The 22,565-nt window shown below is 48.0% G+C and overlaps 1 protein-coding gene across 1 annotated transcript in view; it reads right to left on the reverse strand.

The window, feature by feature from the left end:
* IGF2R (insulin like growth factor 2 receptor) overlaps nucleotides 1-22,565 on the reverse strand; it is a 109,658-nt gene that overhangs the window by 71,965 nt on the left and 15,128 nt on the right. Inside the window, exons 2-5 of the mRNA XM_082855862.1 lie at nucleotides 16,877-17,016; nucleotides 7,324-7,448; nucleotides 5,652-5,750; nucleotides 116-248 (exon numbers count right to left, since the gene is read on the reverse strand). Of these exons, the coding sequence (XP_082711988.1) occupies nucleotides 116-248; nucleotides 5,652-5,750; nucleotides 7,324-7,448; nucleotides 16,877-17,016 (497 nt within the window). The remainder of the gene's footprint in view (nucleotides 1-115; nucleotides 249-5,651; nucleotides 5,751-7,323; nucleotides 7,449-16,876; nucleotides 17,017-22,565) is intronic.

A 22,565-nucleotide genomic window follows, 5' to 3' on the forward strand; every position in this document is an offset into this window, starting at 1 on the left:
AGGGCCCAATCAGCGACAGGGTTATCCACAAAGGAGTACGGTGCAAGGGCAAAGATACTGAAGCCTCCAGAGAAATCCTTCACCATCCCCACCCACAACGCCCCCGGACTCAGACCTATGTCTCTGCAAACGTTGATGAACAGAGAAGTGTCCAGGTCAGAGTCGTCCACCAAATAAGCACCGCTGATCTTGATCAGTGGGTTTAAATCATGCTTCTTGAGCTCTTTGTCAAACACGTAGCACGGCACCTAGGAGAGACAGGAGAGAACACGAGTCTTTGACACACACCTTCCTGGGGGCTGGGGGCTCAGCAAAGCCTATGCCCCACATCATGGGACACCAGTCTCCACGCCGTGAGGTTCCCCGATGACAGCAAAGCCAAGGCCGACAGGGCTCCGGTTGCTTCTGCCCACCTGTTCCCTCCCAGCCGCCCCATTCCCGTCCCCCCTCGGCGTGCTGTCCTGCTGCCGCCTCTCACGCACGTCATCCCCTGTCCCTACACCCCCACGGCCACCACGCCGCAGCCCTGCAACCAGCGCAGACGTTCCCGCCTGCCCACCCTCACTGTCCTCTCTCCCTCTCCGTCACCCTCTGCTGGACGCAGCCACTACCCACTCTGACCTCACTACCACTCTCGGCCTTCCCCCCCCGCCTCACGCCAATGGCCTTCCCCTGCCCGAAACTCTTTCTTCACTTGGCTGCCTGGCCTCCAGGGGCTCCTGGGGTCCCTCTGCCCACAGCCTGCTTTCTCAGCCTGCTGGGAATGTGCCTCAACTTCCTTTGAACGGACCCTAAGTGCAGAGGTGTCCCACGGCTGACTTCTCGGCCGCTCATTCCCCTGGTGACCTCGTGCACGACGCATTAGGTACCCGCCACTGGCTCCCAAGTGTATGTTTCTAGCTGTGACCTCTCCCCGCAAGCCCAGACTTCACAGCCAACGCCAGCGCAAAAGATGTGTTCGTGAGCAGACTCTGCAGACAGAACGCCTGGGTCCAAACTCCGGGGCTGACACTTAGTATGACCACGAGCCAATTGAGCCTCTGTGCCTCGGTTTCCCCATGTGTCAAGTGGGAATAATAACAGTAACTATCGATACTTCACAGGGTTGCTGTAAAGACTGAACGAGTTAATACACGTAATGCTCTTGGTGCAGGTGCTGGTGAGTCAATGTAAGTGTCACCTGCTGTTATTTACCGTTGTCACTTAGATACACAAAAGCATCTGAACTTTAACATATTTAAAATAGGCCTCTTTTCCCCTCGAAACCTGCTCTCATCCCAGCATTCCCCACCTCAGGAGCGCACAATCATTCAGCCCGTTGCTCAGGGCCAAACCATGAAGGCCACGGAGAACCCGCACGTTCCACATCCAAACCATCGGCAAGCCCTCTCCGCGCTTCAAACCCAACCCTGGATCAGCTCCTCCGTTACCACTCGTGTCCAAGCTGCCATCACCTCTCGCCTGCAACAGTCTCTTTTAACGGGACCCCTGGTTCCAGCTTCCATATCCCCTTCCCCCAGCCAATGTCTCCACAAGCACCAGATCAATCCTTTTAAAATTCCATTGGGTCACATCACTCCCTGCTCAAAATCCACCAGCGGCCTCCCATCACACTGAGGGTGAAATCTCAGCTCCTCCACGGTCTCCAACCTCGGGGACCCTCCACGCAGCCACGCTGGCTTCTGGGTACAGATCAGCCCCGTGGAAGTGATGCTGCCTCTACCTGGGATGATTCCCTTATAGCCCCACGGCTCTCTCACTGCGTCCCGGCCTCAGGTGAAGGGCCACCTGCGTAGTGGGGCCGTTTCTGACATCGCCAGCTCTCTTCTTCAGAGCACTGGTGTCTATCACCGGGCACCTCTACCTGCTAACCTGAGTGTAAGCTCCCCGAGGACAGGGCCTTTGTCACTGCTGTAGCCCTAAGCAAGGCTTAGGACAGTACCCAGAACCTAACAGGGGTCCGTTGAACACCTGCTCACTAACATGAAGAGCAGTTCGTCCTCTGGGCCTCTAGCTGGATTCTAACTTATGAGCACTCTCTCATCTCTATGAATGAATGGTCTTTTTTTTTTTTTTAAGTCAAGGAGTATATCCAATCACGTTATACACTTAAGGTATATGCAGTTTTATTTGTCAGTTATACCTCAATAACGCTAGCGGGACAAAAAGGGGTGTAGGAAGAATGTCAAGGAACCCATTACAGGTGGCAAGACCCTGTGCTTTCGAAGTTCCACCAAATTCGGAAGGCAAGGCGTCCCAGCCCAGAGATGTACCCCCGAGTAGAGGCCCGGGTCGCCCAGTCTTCACGTGAAACATCCCCGTATCATTTTAATCTCCTCGGCCAAGGAGTATTCTAAAAACTCATGTTCGCTGCAATCATTTCAAGATACTTTGTTTCATCACTTCCTATGGATAATTTTCCTTAAATTGGCTTTTAGAAAACTGAAGCTATTCACAGCAGGTCCGTTTACAAAAGTTAATGTTTAGCTTTTAAATGTTTCTCAGAAAGATGCTATCAAACCCGCAGGAATGCGCTGACCCACTAACCCTCTTCCCCTGTCCTGTTTGCAGAGACTTCACGGAGAGCAAACGGATGGAACCCAAGGACTTGCACCCCCTCGGAGCCTCAGGGGGGCACCTAAACTCACTTCAACCAAACCCTTAAAGCAAAGTCTCCCGTTGCCTACAACGCTGGCCAGAGATGCTGACGCCAACCAAGGAGGGCGAGCATGGGCACAGAGCAGGTGAGGTCAGGAGGCCAGAACCACGCCTGGCACTACGTCCTGCAGAAAGGCAACGGAAGTGCAAGAAAGGGAGGACTGCAGACCCGGAGGAGGCTCTAGTAAAAGTAACCTGCGTCCATAATCCTGCAAATCTAGAGCCTGTCAACCCCCAGCAGGATAACACAGAAACGTGAGCTCAACCCAACGGGGCAGCAATTCAAGAAAGGAGACAAAGCAGCAACTCTCCAGCTACAAAATAAAGACGAGGGAGCGGGACGGCACACAGCAGGAGGGAAGATGGGGCCACACTCCTGAAACCGGCTCGATGTCCCCGAAAGGCTTGGAGGCTTCCAGTGAGCCACGCCTGCTGCGGACACCCGGCTCCAGGCCGTGAGCAACTTCTGGCTGTCTCCCGACTCCAGGAAGGAACAGGAGACACGCCCAGTGCAGCGCCCCCCAGAACCGGGGGGAGCATCGGAAAAACAAGCAAGGCTCCTGGGGAAAGTCCTCCCACTTCCTGCTCCCCCAGCAGAGCAACGGAGACATTCATCAGCGCAGGAATGCGGCGGCCGGGGGAGGAGGCTGGTGCCAGCTCCCCACACTGCGCACTGAGCCACCCTTGTTAACGGTGTACGGATGTACATTAACCGTATTTATGTAACTCCGGTGAGACCACTAGCTTGCCAGTTCTGCATTCTCTGCGTGTCCCAAGAGTAGGATGGTAGGGGATGTGTGTCCACGAGCTTTTACAGAAATTATGATCTAAAACGACCCCACCAGAATCCACTGAACAAGCGCTACACCGGTGGGTTTAAAAGGCACTTTCTGGAACCACCGTGTTCTTTGCTCATCACACCATTCCAAATCTGACAAAGCCAAACCAACAGAAGAAATGAGGAGCTATCAATAAGGTGTGGAATCCAGGTTTTTTTTAAGGAATGATGAGTGTTTCGACATTTCATGTAATTTTTGAAGTTCTATCGTAGCCTGTAAGGTTTAATCAAATCCTACTGAAGACAGAGAAAAGGGACTATGCTTCATAGAGATCTGCTGGCGGTGACAGCGTTGCTTTTGCAGCCATCATGCTCTCTGGTTCTTCCCGTCTAATCTAGCTACACCTAAGGCAGAGCGATGCCCTCCATACCTTCAGTCTATGAGTTCCATGAATGCAACAACCCTTTCAAAATGTAAGGAAATTCCTAATGCTTAGCCCACAACATGCCCTCGATAAACGAAAACTCCACGAATAAAGCCCGGCTGCCAACCAGGCCCAAAGAACTGACCACTGGGAACACACCAGCACTCCTCCTGCATCTTTGGATCAGCTAAACGTCACTTCTGAGAAAAACACAGACTGTATCTCCCCGTTCCCACCCCCCAAAATGACTTAGAACAGGGGTCAGCACACTTGTTCTGTAAACATGTTAGGCTTTGTGAGTGACGTAGGTCTCTGCTGTGTATTCTTCTCTGCTTTTTTTTTACAATCCTATAAAAATGTAAAAACCATTCTTAGTTCTGAGGCTGTACAAACACAGGATGTAGTTTGTGACTTCTGACCTATAGCACAAAGAAAATCAAAAACAAGTCACTATTTCTTTATTTCTTTGGGGAAGCAATTATTCCCTAGGTGGTGGGAAACAACTGTCAGTTCAGCAAAGCAAGGAAAAAGGACGCTCGGTTAAAACAGGAAAAACGGGTGTAATAACTGTCAGCTGGAGAACCAGGGCCCAAGAGAAGGAGCCTCCGTGGGGCCTGGAAGGCCTGGGGTCTCACAGGAGAGCAGAGGGTGTCTGGCACTGCGGTTCAGAGATGCTTTTCCTGCCGTTAACTGTACATTGGCAAACAGTTGAAGCTAAGTTTCAAAATGCAAAGTTTAAATGTGACACCATCTCCTACTAAATATCGGTGTCATTTCATTAGGCCTTACTTCTTCCCACACTTTGAACTTTCTTCCCATTGAACATTCCTTACACCCACGGAGGCAGCATTCCGACTGCCTTTTCTTTTGTAGACTGCCACAGCTGAAGAGTCGGGGATAACTTACTATTCGTAACTAAATTTGTTTTTGTTTTTGTTTTTTAATCTCCCGCTCCCTCCCCCTCCCCCTGCGAATCCCTAAATTCGGTTTTATTTTTTAAGAACAAACATCTCTTTTTGCCCTTCTTAAATGACAGCACATTAGGTCATCAGCAGAAATGACTGATTACTCCCATCTGTCAGTTCCTAGTTCCTGAGAGTCTTTGAACTCAACCCTTCAGAACAGAAAACTAACGGAGAAAAGTGAGAAAACTCAACCCATGAAGACTGTTGTCTGGGTGAACACAGGAAGTCACCTTTAAGACCCGGGCTGGTGGGAGTGGGGAAGCGGCAGAGGAAACTGTCTTCTGCCCCCTCCAGCACCAGGGGAAGTCAGAGGCTCTAGGCTAGGGAAGAGGGTGCTTCATCAACCACCAGGAACACTTGACCAGATACCAGAGAAAGAAGGGGAGTAATGACGACAGTCCTCTAGTCTCTGAGGTGAGCTGGCAAAGAACTGAAGGGCCAGGCACACCTGACCTGGATCCACAAGGCGTCCAGAAGCCACCCCAAGGCTGAGGAAATGCCATCTGTAGGTGGCATGGTACCTAAACCCAAGCTCGACTTGGGACTCGGCTCTTGAGTTGCATGGCATCAGAAACCAAGAGCTAACCTGCTCTACGCAAGTGAGCCATTCCATTTCCAGTCCGTCCTGTGTATTTAAAATGCCCCGTCGTAGAAATAAGAACCACCCAAGACAACTGAACAATTAAATCACATGGTATCTCTGCTCAAATGGAGTTTGAAAACCACAATAAGATTTCTACCCCAAAAAGTTGGCGTCAGTACTTCAAATCCTAAAGGTCCCAGGATGTATTGCACAAGCATGTAACCTTGAAGGGCCCTTGTTACCTCTTTATTCGCTTTAAAAACGTCTTTCTTGCAGGCTGCAGTTGTCCTCCACTCGAAGTAATGCACACAGTCTGTTGCAGTTACAAATTCGGGAGTTCCCTTTTTTAAAAAAAAAAAACGGAAAAATAAGTTAGCATACTGCATATTGTAAAGTGTTCTTTTTTTTAAGTCAGAAACAGTGAAGGCTAACGAAAAATCTTAAACTAGCAGCGGGAGGTGGGGAATGACACACAACTGTTTTAGTTAAACAAGGTCATCAAGAAGTTCCCAAACCCAAAACTTCTGAGACAAAAGCTTCATAAAATCATGTTGGAATTTGGCTATAAATGATCCAAAACTGTTCTACTGCCCCAACTATGCAAGTACAGTAAGCTCATGGGAAGTAATCTTCACTGACCTCCCACTCTCAAACTCCAAATGTTCTCTGAACCAAAAGCCAACAAAACCAAAGCCAGAAAATGTGACCTCATGCTTCCTGGAAGCCGCGGGAGGAGGCCCATCTGGACCTGACCGAGCTCGTACACCAGCCTTGCTCAGACGCCCCTGCACTTGAGGGCGGCCCCTCCCAGCAGAAGGGGACCAGCGAGGACTCCGAACTGGTCAGCCACAGTGTGGCTGGTTGATGAGACGTGGCGGGGACTTACCTCTGGGCGCCCATGTGCAAATCTGAAGAGTTCTGTGAATTCTGGTTCTCACAGGGTGAACACAGAATTCTTGAAGACAATTTAGTGAAAATTCAAACAACAAGCTAGCTTATTCTGTAACTCAGACCTCCAGATTTCATACCACTGCAAACAGATTTTTTTCCCAAGGTTTCAACATGGGCAGCAGTGCAACTGATAGGCTGGTCCAAAATTAACAACATAAGTTCTATTTTTAAAGTTCTCCAGACAAGACAGTATGGCCCTGAAAATGCAACAGTCACAGCACCAAATTCTAAAAATGATACTTCAAAGCAATCTGGTAACCGCCTAAGTTTCACTCAACCTGATTTTTCTGAACACTTGGATTCTTACTCTTATTAGAGAACATTCACAGGGTTTGTACACAAACTGCTTTTGCTAAAAGCCAGCAACCATTTGCTGAGAGCCCCTTTCTAAACACTAAAGATTAAAATCAAAAAATCACATACAATATGCAGATAGTGAGAACACCAGCATCACGCTTTCGACAATTAGGTCCCATTTCAACACTAGCGATACCCCAAAAGTTGGGAACCCCATTACCCACTGGCCAAGGCTTCTTCTAGACAGATGTTAATATGTTCCATTTAATGTAAATGGGGACAAATGTTTAAAACAATAAACACATTGCCTTGACAATTATCAAAATAAAATGCTGGGAGAAGTTGTTTCAGAAAGAAAAAAAAAAAATTATGCTGCAACATAAACATTCAACAGTGCTTTGAGTTTAAACACCCTAACCTTTACACTGGAGTTTTACACAGGATGTGGGTCAAATTTCACTTAAACGTTGTAACTATAGGCTTAGGATTTGTTTACTTATTGGTTCTTAATGGTGACGGTAATTAGGCTGGGGTTCCTGTTCATCTGTTTGCTGGTGTTTTTAATTTTGCTCCCTTGGTCGTCCTAGAGTACCCGCTACAGCAAGAACGCCCCAAGGACAAACGTTTTTAAAAGAAAGATTATAAAGTGCCTCTGTGTGGACTCACCAAGGTTTTCCCACATAAGAAGGTGATGCTACTCTGCACTCTGTGATTTGTGCTCTGCTGCCCGCAGCTCACTGTGGTGTTGAATTCCAGGAGAGATCTGGTTGCGTTCTTCAAATGAGAGTCACCTATTCGAAAGAAAAGAGTATGAACGAGCCATAAAACATTCATAACCACAGAGCTATTTCCAAGCATCAGCAAAGTAAAAATGGCACTATAATTCATTTGAAAGCTTACAAACGGCCCCTTCCCCAGAATTCTCCATCTCAGGAATGGCATCCCCACACAGCCCCAAACACACTGCACTCAGTCCTATCTTCCTCTCACCTGTCACATCAGAAAGTTGTATTGCTTCTACCTGCACCTCAAATGCGTCCACCTCTCTCCTTCTCTACAACTACTGAAACCACTGTCACCTCCCACCTGTATTCTAGCAACAGCCTCCTAATTGGGCCCCTTGCCTCCAACTCCTGTCTCGTCCCTCACCATCCTCTCTTCCCCATCCATCTTGCACCAAAAACATAAATCAGAATACATAGCTTGGCTGCTGAAATTCTTCAATAACTTCCCATCATCCATGCTATAGAATCAAAATTCTTTAGAATGGTCCACAAGTACGGTGATCACTTCTCAGTCTGCCTGGGATATTATTGCAATAAAAAGTCTCCATAATATCAATATGATGGTAGTTGGCACAGGAACAAATAAACTGACAAACAGACTGTAACGAAGATCAAGACACCAGAACAGAGAGCACACAGACATATCTATGAGTCAAACTTTGATACACAACAGAAGTAACGTATCAGGTCAGTGAGCAAAGAGACTGTTCAATAAATGAAACTGGAAACAAAATGGCAATCCATACAGGAAAAAGGATAAAAACTGAATCCCTACCTACCACTGTATACAAAAATCAACTCTAAATGGATTAAAAGATGTAAACATCAGAAACCAAATTTTAACTCAGTAAAAGCTGGAGTTATCTTTTAGATCTTAATGTAGGGAAATACTGAAGACTCAAAAGCATTAACTACAAAAAAAATAATAACTGTGGCTTATTAAAAAGTTTATATTCATGAAAAAGTAGCTTAAGGAAAACTATTTAAGCTATTTTTTAAAAATAGCTTAAAAAAGTTTAGAACAAGTTATAAACTAGGAGATACAAAGAGCTGGCAAAGAACTAGCATCAAGAAGATATATACTCACACACAAAAAAAGTTTTTTTATAATTCTAGGAAATAAAATGAACGATGTATGACAGAGAGAACACGCTAGAGGAGAGAGAAGGGAAAACCCACACCTAGTCACAGTATGGTGATTCTAATATCAAAGGCAAAGATACAGTTCTAAAGCTTCTAGAGGGAAAGAATTGATCACATGCAATAGATAACTCAATATAAAATGGACAAGACATGATCAGACAGGAGAAAAACGCCTTCATAAATAAAGAGATGTTCAACATCACTGGTGATCAAGACCATGCGGCTTACCAATTCCAGTCATTCTATCGACAAAAATTAAACACCAAATGAGGGAGAAGAGAAGATCCAGAGCTCTCCTGTGTTGCTGGTGGAAGTGTGAACTGGTACAACCACTACATAAGTGGGCATGGCATTGTGTCCTATCATTGAACGTTCATGTACCCTACGGCCTAGCTATTCAACTCTTAGGTAAATACATAAGCGAAAGCCATAGACGTATACATGACAAGAAACATGTGAAAGACCATCTCGTGTTCTTCACACTAGCAAAAACCTGGAAACAGGGACTCCCGTGGTGGTCCAGTGGTTAAGACCCTGCGCTCCCAACACAGGAGGCCCAGGTCCTATCCCTGGTCAGGAAACTAGATCCCGCATGCCGCGACTAAGACCCAGCGCAACCTAATTAATTAATTTCTTAAAAGCCTGGAAACAACTCAAATGCCCATCAGGAGAAGAGTGGACAAATTAACTCTGGTAGATCTACAATATTACGTAGGAATCAGAGGAATAAATCACAGTGAAAGATAATATAGTTGTTTTTCAACAATATTGTTACCACTTAAGTCCCAAAAAATTACACACAGCGTGATACATACTTTCTATTAAGTTGAAAACACCACATACAGCCAGACATTTGAGAAAGAGAGAAAGACAGACAGACTCTGGGAAAAGAGAGGAAAGAAGAAAGAAAATCATTCGCTCACAAATACAGGATGTGAGCGAATGATTACCTCCAGTGAAGAGAGACAGGAGGATGGAAGACCACACAGACAGTGGTTATTGTCAAGGTCCTGGATTTTGTTAGAGAAGGGGTTCGTTGCATTATCCAAAACAACTAATTAAAAAACAGAAAGAGGTGACTTCACAGATTGATGATGAGTGCGTGTCATGACCTCAGGATTACAACTGGTCCAATTTGATAAATACACCAGAGATCTTTGAAAGAGAGAGACAGAGAGTAGAAAGGGTAAAAATTAAGACGCCAATGGAGAGCGGATAATGGCTTTCAGACCCACAGCACCATACCAACAACAGTACAGCGGTTCTTTCTCCTGCCTGCCTACGTGATTCGGCCTGCCAGAATCGTCCTTCTCTGCCAGAAACTCCAGAGTTCTGTTTGAAAATCTTTTTTCGACTGCATAGGCGCAAAAGCCCTGAGGCGGCTGCGGGACCGAGGACAGCGCCCGTAGCCCCGCCCACAGTGGGCGTGCCTGGGACCGGGAGACAGGGTGGGGCTTCGACGCGCCCTGCAGCGCTGCGCTCCGGGAGACACGGAGGGCGGGCTAGGCCGGTGGGAAGCGGCGCGCGCAGCGGCCAGGAGGGGGCGCTCCCAGGCTGCGGGTCCCCCACCTTAAAGACCCTCCCCCCACGCCTCCTGTCCCCCCATACGGCGGCCCCATCCGGCCCTGTGCCCAGAGCTCCTGGGGGCTCCTCATAACTGCTGGGTTCGCCCTGAAAAGAAAACGAGGAGGGCTCTGGCCTCAGGCCGGGAGGGATCCGGCCGACCTCTGCCACCGCGGCGCGGGGCACCGGCATCCCTCAGCGTCAGGCCCCATCGGCATCGCGCCCGCCTGTCCACCTTGCCTTCTTCCTCTGCCCGCTCCACCTGGCGGCCAGGACCGACTGCCGACCCCGGCACTCGGAGAGAAGCCGCAGTGCACCGCGGCAGTGAACCGCGGCAGACAACCGCGGCAACCGGCCAGCCTGGCCGTCCTCCCCGGACGAGAGCCGGGCGAGGACTGCGGGGCGGCGGCCAGCACGCCAGGCCCACGGCCAGCTCCCGAGGACGGCGCCAAATGGGCTGGGCCGCGCTCGCCGGGCCCGCCAGACCGCGCCGGGTCCTCCAGACCGCGCGCCGGGCCCGCCAGACCACGCTCTCCAGGCCGGGTCCGCCAGACCAGACCGCACTGGCGGGGCCCCAGCAGACCAGACCGCGCCGGGTCCTCCAGGCCGCGCTCTCCAGGCCGGGTCCTCCAGACCAGGCTGCGCGCCCCAGGCCCGTCAGACCGCGGTCTCCAGGCCGGGCCCGCCAGACCAGGCCGCGCTCGCCCAGGCCCGCCAGGCCGCGCCGGGTCCTCCAGACCGCGCTCTCCAGGCCGGGTCCGCCAGACCGCGCTGGGTCCTCCAGACCGCGCGCTGGGTCCTCCAGACCGCGCGCTGGGCCCGCCGGACCGCGCCAGGCCCACCAGACCGCGCGCGCCAGGTCCTCCAGACCACGCTCTCCAGGCCGGGTCCGCCAGACCAGGCCGCGCTCGCTGGGCCCGCCAGACCAGCCCGAGCTCGCCGGGCCCGCCAGATCGCGCCGGGTCCTCCGGACCGCGCCAGGCCGTGCGCGCCAGGTCCTCCAGACCACGGTCTCCAGGCCGGGTCCTCCAAACCAGGCCACGCGCGCCGGGCCCACCAGACGGCGCTCTCCAGGCCGGGTCCGCCAGACCAGGCCGAGCTCTCCAGGCCAGGCCGCGCCGGGTCCTTCAGACCCTGCGCCCCGGGCCCGCCAGGCCGCGCTCACCAGGGCCCGCCAGGCCGCGCCGGGTCATCCAGACCGCGCTCTCCAGGCCGGGTCCGCCAGACCAGGCCGAGCTCGCCCGGGCCCACCAGACCAGACCGCACTGGCGAGGCCCCACCAGACTAGACCGCGCCGGGTCCTCCAGGCCGCGCTCTCCAGGCCGGGTCCTCCAGACCAGGCCACGCACCCCGGGCCCGCCAGACCCGCCCGACCGCGGCCTCCAGGCCGGGCCCCCCAGACCGGGCCGCGCTCACCTGGGCCCGCCAGACCAAACCGCACTTGCCGAGCCCGCCAGGCCGTGGCGGGTCCGCCCGACCGCGGTCTCCAGGCCGGGGCCACCAGACCGCGCCGGGTCCGCCAGACCACGCGCTGGGCCCTCCAGACAGCGCTCTCCAGGCCGGGCCCTCCAGGCCGCGCTCGCCCGGGCCCGCCAGACCAGGCCACGCTCACCCGGACCCGCCAGACCCGGCCACGCGCCACCGGCCAGGCCCCGGGAGGTCCTCCCGACCCTGCGCGCCAGGGCGCCCGCCAGGCCACGCTCGCCCGCACCCGCCAGACCCGGCCACGCTCCGCAGCCCAGGCCGCGCCGGGTCCTCCCGACCCTGCGCGCCAGGCCCGCCCGGCCGCGCTCGCCCGTGCCCGCCAGCCCCGGCCACGCGCTGCCAGCCAGGCCGCGCCGGGTCCTGCAGACCCTGCGCGCCAGGCCGCGCTCACCAGAGCCCGCCCGACCAGGCCGCGCTCCGGGCCTGCCAGGCCTCGCCTGCCACCCTCGCCGTCCGCGGCCGAGCCCAGCCGAGCTCGCAACCCGGCCTCGCTGAGGCTGCCGGGCCTGGCAATCGCGCCTCCCCCTGCTGCCTCGGGGCCCAGCTCGCGGCCGCCGGGCCTCCTCAGCACCTCGCTCAGAGCCTGCCAGCCAGGCCGCCAGCCCTCTCCGTGCTAGTCTCCGACGTGCTCCAGCAAGGAAGGCCTCCCTCGCTGTCCACTCTCCCTTCTCTATTGTACCGTGTCTTTCGACGTGTGCTGTTCACGTGTTATTTCACCAAATTAAGAGTCCCCTCTGTCCAACTTTCCCCTACAGCTACTGCCTCACTTTTCCGCTCCTCTTTATACGAACACTCTGAGATTTCTACTCTCGCTTCTACCAGACACTCCCCTCCCCTTGTCCCCTGCACTGGCTGTTCCCCCAGAGCCACGTGACCCACGGCTTTTCGGCTTCAAGTCTTTTGCTCAAATGTCACTTTCTCAGCGACACTTACCCCACTGAATACTCCTGAACACACACTCCTGAGACCCCCAGCACTCCTGACACTCCTTCCTTTTCTTTTTTACAGCATTCATCACAGTCTGATATACCACTGAGCCATTGTTTGTTCTTGTCTGTCTCCCACTCCACTAGAATGGAAGCTCCATGAGAAAAGGGATTTTTGTCTGTTTTGGTGACTGATTCAAATATTTGTTACAAATAAATAAATGAATATTAAGCGTTGGCTGTTTTAAAAATATTTATATATACATATATCTGTCATGGTGTGATTTAACCAAGTAAATCAATAAAATACACTAAAATTTATTGAACTATCCCCATAGTTAGGCTGTTTCAGCATATTTGCCACCATTACCAATGCTCCAAGTAATTTTTTTGTACAAAAATCTATGTACAGTATTAATTCCTCCATTGTTGGTAAGATTACAAAAGTACATTACAGGAATCTAAGTTTTTTAATTTGACGGACAATGCCAGACAACCAGGAGAGACTATAAATGAGATGAAAACATGAGTTATACCTAAAAATCAACCAGATATCATCTTAAATATCCAATAGAATTATATAATTTTAGAAAATTGAAGATACAAGAGGAAAAGGTATTTTCACATGTTAATAGAGACACAAAATTGAATCTAGCGATCAACCTGGATAGCTGTTGTAGATTTCTGTGAGTGCACACAAGAAGCAGACAGTAAGTATCACCTGAAGTCAAGGGTCAGGCTCCTTAAGAGTAAATGAAGTCACATGACCAGCAACTACAATTGAATTCACTCTATCCTACACCCAGGTCACCCATAAAAAAGCCAGGCAGCATCCCAGGCTTTGGTGGTGAGTAACCTCACGTAACATCCTTCCTTAGTGGGTCTGCTACCTCGGTTAAATGGGCTGGTAACAGCCTTCATGAAGTGGACACCTAGTTTTTAACCCCCAGAAAGATTAATTAAATGAAAACCATGGTATTAATATTTAGGATTTTAGGAGGTATGTGAACATATTCAGTATTTTTACATACTTGCAATGTCTAATTTTATAACTAATTCAAAGGTTATAACTAAGCAATTGATTTAGAATTGTGACAGTATTTGAACAACTAAGAGAACTTCAGGTTTATCATATTTCTACATTTAAACTATTAAATTTTTAAGAATTATTATTAGTCCTTAAGTTTTTACTGTCAGATCAGACATCTGAAGTACTTTAAAGAGAAATCAAATATATAAAATGTATAAATCACTTTAAAATGTGAAGATGATTCAACTCGGTTGTAAATGGAACCAAATGGTTGTTCACAGACCCCATATAAATGACTGCTAAACTCTGTTAGATTTATACATGTAACAATATAATATCCTTGGCCTAAGGAAGAACTAACACAGGATTTTTTATCAAAAGTAATGTATTATTATTTAAACCAAAGCTGAGGTCTTAATATTTGTTTCTTAAGTACAAAAACTGCCCTTGCGGGCACTATAAAACTCACATCAACAACGATCTTCCCAGAAGGGTTACAGACAACCATCTTCCTATAGCAATGTACGAATGTGCCCGCTTCTAGGCTCCTTGCCAGTAGTCCATGATTCAACCATTTAAACTTCTGCCAATGTGACTGAAGGAAAACTAGATTTCATTATTGCTTTGATTTGCATTTACGCCTGGCTTACTAATGAAGCTGAATTGACCATCTGGATTTCTTCTTTTGTGAATTGCCTGTTCTTAGACTTTGCCATTTTTCTACTGGGTTGTTTTTCTTACCATTTATTAAGAGAAATTCCTACCTCCTCCAGATTAAGTTTCTATGTTACTAGGTTTTTCCCAATGTTCTACTGTCTTTTTACTTTTAATTTTAACTAATCCATAATTTCTGTTACACAATATGAAGGAGAGGTCTAACGTTGTTTCCTAACAGATAAACAGCTTAATTACATACAAATTTTAGGTTATCCGTTAAGTTCTCGTATGTATTTGAATCTATTGTTAAACTAACTCTTCTGTTCCTCTGATCTGCTCCAGTTTTTGTGGCTATTTTCAAAATTCCCATTTTTTTTCCTTTCTAGGAAGTTCATGTTAGTTTCCAGCTGTCCTCTAAGAGCCAGGAGTTCAGGTTACCCACCGTAGTTCCCATATTAGCTCTACAACTGTCTGATGTGACCCTGTGACTAGCAGAACAAGAACCCTGAATAAATCGACAGGCTCTGCAGCTGGCCTGCCAGCATTCAAATCCATAACCATGCAACCTCTGGCAAGCTGCTTATCCATTTAATGCTTCAGTTTCTTCATTTATAAAATGAGGGAAATGAGATCATCTACTGCAAAAGTTGTTGAATGAATTAAATGAGATAGTCTACTTAAAAACCTAACACCTGGCATGTAAGTGCACACCAAATTTCGTTATTATTTAGTTATAAAACTAAATTTACAATAACAAATTTAGTTATTTCTACCGTACAACACAAATTAGCAAAATTAGATCAGATTCAAGATTATCTGTGATAATGTTAATGTCACTCTCATTCGTTCATAGTAGTGTGCTTTCCCGAGTTGAAGGACAGGGTAATAACCACTAGTGCTGAAAGTACACATCATCTAGCATACCATTCTCTCCCTCAGGGAGTTTGAGGCCCTAGGAAAAGTATGTCATGTGTGTCTGGGGGTAAAATGAGATTAGAAACAGCTGGTTTATATCATCATCAACTAGTAACAATTCATCTTTTTAACTCTCCCTTTTAACCAACCTTTCCTAGTCCATCAGGCCCAGCTTTCTAAAAACACATTCTATCAGATTACCTCCCCCATTATCATCACAAAGAACCTATAACAGATCCACTACCTACCCCAGAAAATATCAACTCTCCTGCCTGGCTTTCAAAGCCGACCTGACTTGGTCATTCTCAAATTTTGTGCCAACCTCACAAATCACCCTCCTAGTGACTTGTGTGCATCTGGTATACATCTACGTTACATTACACTATACTGCACTACCACAAACTAGAAGACACACTTTCATTACCCAAAAATGCTAAGCCAGTATTATAATACAGTCAAGAGGAAAACTACTTTTCCTCTTTCTGAAAACCTAAGTAACACTGGCCAACAGGCCCACTTGTGGCCTCTCTCTCTGAATGGTCAAAAGATCCCAACCAGGAAACTGGTGATCTCATTTCCAAGTTTTTTAAGTATATCACAAAGTAATAAAATTTGGTCCAAGAATTCAGAACAACCTGGTGCTTTCTCAGATCTCTACCCAGGGCCTCAAATCCCTCTTACCAGTGTTTTCAATCTAAACCGTCTCCGTGCTGGAAGAGGGAAATCAAACACACGCTGGACCTGACCAGGAGACCTCCCAGACCTCGCTCTTCTTACTCTAAACCATTACTTTCTAAAAAGCCCTTTTTAACTGTGCTTAGGAATTTCCATTCAAGATGAGAGATGGAGCTACCAAAGTAAGCCGCCCCTCCCAACTCCAAAAACCTACTGAGTTCCCTCTTCTCACTGCTACACTGTCCCCGGTCACACGCTGTTCTCCACTTCATGACTGACCCTCACCATCAGACCTCACCATTGAAAACGCCTTGGTCAAAAGGTCACCACCCACCGACATCCATGACATCACATCCAAGGATGGCACTGGCTGCCTTTATGTCTGCCCTACGGTATCTCTTTAGGCATCTGCCCCTTTCCCACTCCATGTAACTTGGTAGGGCTGTCAAGCACTTGGATTACCCTGCCAAAGGAAAGGGATACTGACCAAAAAAAGAGGGCTTTGGGGGAAATGAAATGAGCCCTACCTAGGAGAGAAAGGTTTGTGCTTTTTCCTCTGGGATGGGCAGTCCTTAGGACTATTTAATTTTTAGTGTAAGCCCAAAACCAGTGACCGTCTTTGACCCCATGTGAATACAGACTGCCTGAGACTCAAACCACCACAGAAGAAGGCGGACAGATACAAGGGGGAAGGGATCTAGGTACCAGAGGAAATGAGGTGAAGCGGGGAGAAAAGTAAGGACGGGGTTTAAGAAAAACATGAGGAGGCAGATCCATGGAGAAAACATCCTTCTGTATCAATAAACACAAACGTGCGTAATTCTTCACAATGATTGCATAGTATCCGCTAGATGGGAGTAACCTAATCTGGTCTCAAATTGGACGTTTAAATTGTTACCACTTTTAACTCCTATAAAGCATAAAATGTATATTATGTATCATAAGCATATATAATTGTATAGACAGCTGTATATACATAGAGTCATTTTTGCAAAATTGGGATCCTGCACATCCAGTAATTTAAGGGTAGTTTTACTTACCCACGGAACGAAAGCTGTTTGTCTTCAAGTCGTGCATACAAACAGCACTTGATGTTCCACACTGGGCAATATTCACATTTCCACAGATGCTGATTTTATAAAGCATGTTATTTCTGGTATCAACAGCTTCCCATGTATAACTAGAAAGGAAGAAAAGCAATTTGTCACTGTCACTGATCTGCCAATAATTAAACTTCTCTCTAGTTTCATATTCAAGCCACAGTTGCTTAAGATTACCATAACCCAGAAGATACACTTTCATTAGCCAAAAATACTAAAGTCAAACTATGTTAAGTTGAATAGAAGCCAGGGCAGAAACCGCTAAATACCACCTCACTCTGGTTCAATCCGCCCTGAAGCAGCCTCAAGACTCCATGAACATTGAAATACTTAAAATTCTACCATTAATTTAAGAATAGCAGCTCAGATGTCTAAGTCATTGCTCAAGAATCATGTTGAATTTTAAGATAGTGACCTTTCCAATCACACTGGAATGCTGAAAAGCCAGATGATTGTTTTTAACTTCATCTTAGTTAAAAACTAGTTATGGCATGAAAGACAGTTCTAGCTCTGGTTTTACTTTTTGCAGCTACAGTTCAGATCTGAACTGACAAGGTGAAGCTGTGCCATGAGGCAACTGATCCAAAGTCAGACAAAATTTACTTTAGGTTGATTCAGTGTTATCCAGCATTTTACATGCATTAAAACTTGCTGTCTAGGGCTTCCCTGGTGGCGCAGTGGTTGAGAGTCCGCCTGCCGATGCAGGGGACACGGGTTCGTGCCCCGGTCTGGGAAGATCCCACATGCCACGGAGCGGCTGGGCCCGTGAGCCATGGCCGCTGAGCCTGCGCATCCGGAGCCTGTGCTCCGCAACGGGAGAGGCCACATCAGTGAGAGGCCTGCGTACCGCAAAAAAAAAAAAAAAACTTGCTGTCTGTTCAAATCTCTGGCAAAGTAGATATTGAGCAAACTGCCCATGAACCAAAATGCACACTTGGGACAAAACACAGTTGACCCTTGAACAACATGGGTTTGAACTGCATGGGTCCACTTAATATGTGTATTTTTTCCCCTAAGTACTGTACTGCCATATACCGAACTACATGATCCACGGTTGGCTGAATCCACAGAAGCAAACTGCGGATACAGAGGGCGAACTGTAAAGTTATATGCGAATTTTCGACGGGGGTGGGCAGGGTAGGGGAGTGGCACTCCTAACACCCACACTGTTCAAGGGTCAACGATAATGCTCTGTCAGTCCTGTCATAAAAACTATTCTCAATTCTCCACTCTTCCCAGGGAAAATGTTGTGTCCATTTTGTAAAACTTCCTCAGCAAGGGTAGACAGGAAATGAGGAAAGAAAATAAAAAGTTCCCCGCAAAACGCAAGGATACATTCATGCAACAGTATTGTTGAAAGGAAGATAAATCAAATCAGACTTGCTTCGGCTAGGCCTATCCCGGAATTGTGGAGGGCCTGGGTGTGAGACCCTGAGGTTGCTAAACCCTAAGAGCCTGTGTGTGTGTCAGGAGTACCCAAAGCAGTACCAGCTGGATGAGAGAATGCACTCCCCCAGGAGTCCACTTACCACCGCGGAGACAAAACACCAGGCAACACACCCCTCCCTGACCAGAGCCCGCCTCCCCAGAGCCCCGCCCAGCAATGGAGGAGCCCTAACCCAGGGTTACTGGCAGGCAAGGAGCCAAGCATTCTCCTGAACCCAGGTCTGGGGACCCATCAATTCCACCTGCTAGGAAGCCAAGGACCTGGGCACAGTCAGCACGCAGGCAGGGCTGCAGAATGCTCCCCTGGGAGTTCTGACAGCCTCTGAAGTACAAGAAACCTGAAAAACAGGCTGGGCTGCTCTGGTGAGGGCCCAGCTGGGCTCAAAAGCAGTTACCACTGAACGCAGCTTCTTCATCCGTAACACCTTAGAGATACCTCCCAGAGTCAGGAGAGTTACACGGCCCGAGAAAATGACCCAAATAATACCAGGCACGAGAAAATCAGCCATCAAGGCCTGTTTCTTTTGACCTTCACTAACCTTCATTCATTTCGCTTCACAAGATATTTTCTTAAGTACTTAGTGAGGAGTACAGCGATGATCAAACAACAATCAGACCAAAAAACCCCTGCCCTCCCGGAGTGTATATTCCAGGGGAGGACAGAAAATAAACAGGTAAAGAAATACACAGGAAAAGTCCATCTCCTAACACCAGCATGCTTTTACGAAAACAAAATAGCAGAATGTGATAGGAAATGACCGAGTAGTTACTTAATGTCGTTGCGGAAGTCTTTTGAGATCATACTCACCCTGGGGCTTGAATGACAAAGAGCAACCCGGGGGAGATGTGGTGGGCAGAATATCCAGCAGACTTACCAGCCCTTTTGAGGTCCTGAGGCAGGAATAAACTCAGCATGTGGATGGAAAAGAAAGGAAGGCCCTGTGGCTGGAGCAAGGTGGATAGACAGACCAGGAGAAGATGACGCCCAGGAGATGGGGACACCTGGTCACACAGATTAAAGGAAGCAGTTTTGATTTTGTACTTGAAGCAAAGAAAGGCCACTCAAAGACCCACTCTGCGGATCTTTCCTTAAAAATTTAAGCTAGGGTTTTCATGTGCAGAGTATTAGTAAACTTTTCTATTAATTATAGTTAATTAAGGAAAATCGTGAATCTCTTACTCAGGACCCCTAAGTTTTTCCAGCATAGCAGACATCAGATTTAAAGCCAAATTTAAAGCAATGGCATCATTAAAGTGTTCCAGAATCCTAAGAACATGAGAGGTGTGTGAAGGTATTTGAGAATGAGTGAATGAGTAGGAATCAACTCCAAACACATCCATGTGGTTACTGAAAATGCTACGCTTTTCTTAAAACAGAAACCCACTGCTGTTTTTGCAGAGGTGATAGTTAAATAAGCTAGATGGAAAGTGCCTGTGTTTGTGGAGCAGAAAAGAGATGGAAAAGAGTAAAATGCGGGATGTTGTCCTGATTATCTGGAAAGCAGCGTTCCTAGAAAGAAAGACGTTGCTCTAGTCAACTATATTTCTTTTCTCTATTTGTATCTCATCATATTTGCTTTCTGTCAAGATTTATCAAAATGATAGGCGGTGGGCCTCCCTGGTGGCGCAGTGGTTGAGAGTCTGCCTGCCGATGCAGGGGACATGGGTTCGTGCCCCAGTCCAGGAAGATCCCACATGCGGCGGAGCGGCTGGACCCGTGAGCCATGGCCGCTGAGCCTGCGCGTCCGGAGCCTGTGCTCCGCAACGGGAGAGGCCGCAACAGTGAGAGGCCCACGTACTGCAAAAAAAAAAAAAAAATGATAAGCGGTTATCAGATTAAGGGGTGAGGACCCTGCGAAAGTACGTGAGTGCTGGGTTTCTTCAGGACTTTCATTTAACCACGCACCACAGGGCAGCAACTCACAAATCCAAACTGCAGCACCTGGGCAAAGAGTCCTTAGTCATCTCCCTTAAAACTGGAGAAATGGCATCTGCAGGCTGTCAGGGCTTGAAACGCTTGGATTCCAATGGACGCGTTTTGCTTTAAAACAGATACACATGCCCAGTGCCTTGTATCAACAGGAGCTCAGGGATAATCACTCCGTTGAAATCATCGATCTGAAAACTCATGGAGCATACTCCCAAAACTACAGTGTATCCTGCTATGCCCCCAGTTAGATTCAAGTGTCATCTAGATAAGCTTTCACTAGGAGGAAATATTTTTTAAAGATGACTTCATTAAACTTGAAAATCACAGAAATATCTGATAGCACTTTTTAAGAAAATTACATGTTTGGAACTAGATGATCCTACACTCCTGGCCAGATTGAAGGCCACATTACCAGAATGGCCTAGGCTGAAACCATTCGTTAAATTTATGCTAAAGTTTTAAAGCACCATGATAATATTCTAGAACCAGAGAATGGCTTCAGAAATAAAAGTTCAGAGACTAAATAACATTTAATGATACATTTAATGAATAATAATCTTTTGTCCAAAAGTTTTCCACTAGAAAATTCTCTGCGATAAAGTGAACATGTACAGCCAAAATGAGGAAACCCAACAGTATGATTTATTTAAGAGCCAAGCAACTGAGACCGTTCAGCTGAGATTCCCAGGGAAGTCTATATTCTAAACTAAGCTATTTGGACTTACACAAATAAAGAGGGAAAAAAATCTAACAGGAAAAAAATGAGACCAACATATTAGACCAAAGAGAAAACTAAGCTGTAATATTAACATTTTAAACTTTTAGCAGGAAACAAATGGTGGAATAAAATACCTGCAAGTTGTGTGGAAATGTAGTCTTCGTTCAGAGATACACACACACACACACACACACACACACACACGAATGTTTTAAATACATCTGCGCTACAAGCATCTCCTGCGGCAGGATAGGTATGAAAGCCCAGTGGGCATTTTCATGAAACTCTGACACTCATATCAGGTCAAGTCTTCTAAAAGACACCGTGGTTCTCTGCTGTCCTCCATCTCATCTGTGAGAAACAGGGATGCAAAGAGGTGGAGCAGAAGAACCACGAAGGCTGGAGGAAGCGGGTGGTCCCCGGGGAGCATCACCCAGAAGCCCCACCCACTTCCAAGTCTTGCAAAATTCAGTTCATATCCTCTGAGGAGGCAGCCTAATCCCGGTTAGAAATGTTCCTCCGGACACAAAACCACCTGTGTTAGAACCCTGGCTTCGAAAATCAGCAAAAGCAAGCAAAATCCTTGCCATTCTTACCTCATTTTCCAGAGTATAACATGCTGCTAGCCAATGTCCCCCTCGCCCTCTTAAAAACTCCAAATTCATTTCAAAGCAAACCTGACGATTAGACACACGGGTACACATGCAATGCCCCCCGGACCACGTGGGCTAGTCCCTGCTGCATCCTTAGCTCTGATGCCAGCCCTCCTGGCATTTCCCACCACCCATCACTAGATCTTCTTAGGTGTCTGGCATCCCCAACTGCCCCGTGGCTCTGGACAGGAGTGTCCTCTGCCCCAGAATGACATATGGACATATATATGGACAGAATCAATATATGCTGGCAGGTTGGGAAGGAAGCCGGTCAGTGAACTAAGAACGCGTCACAGCAAACTCTCAACCACAGGCCCTGACAGCCACTCAGCAAGCCACCCAATCACCTCACGCCATTAATCAACTCTCCTGAACTCCTCTGCTTCAGAGCCAGAGACTCCAAGGCTCAGAGACTTGAAGCTCCTTGCCCAACATCACCCAAGTATGAAATGACAAGGCCAGGCTTATGCCAGGCCTGTCTCAGCCCCACGGGCCAGCGCTTACACTAAGGTAAACTGCCTCATTTACTTTCAATTTTTTTACGTTTTTTTTTTTTTAACTTTTCAGAAAATATTTACTTTCAATTATAACACTGAAGCTGGCAAACCATTCCAGGAAACTTTACAATTTAAATCTTGTCACAATAGATGCCCCTAAAATGGCAGATCCAGGGGCTTCTCTGGCGGCACAGTGGTTAAGAATCCGCCTGTCAATGCAGGGGACACGGGTTCGAGCCCTGATCCAGGAAGATACCACATGACGTGGAGCAACTAAGGCCGTGCACCACAACTACTGAGCCTGCGCTCTAGAGCCCGCGAGCCACAACTACTGAGCCTATGCTCTAGAGCCCGTGAGCCACAACTACTGAGCCCACGTGCTGCA

This window comes from Leucopleurus acutus, assembly GCF_964270905.1.
Source record: "Leucopleurus acutus genome assembly, chromosome: 15".
NCBI classification, from domain to species: domain Eukaryota; kingdom Metazoa; phylum Chordata; class Mammalia; order Artiodactyla; family Delphinidae; genus Leucopleurus; species Leucopleurus acutus.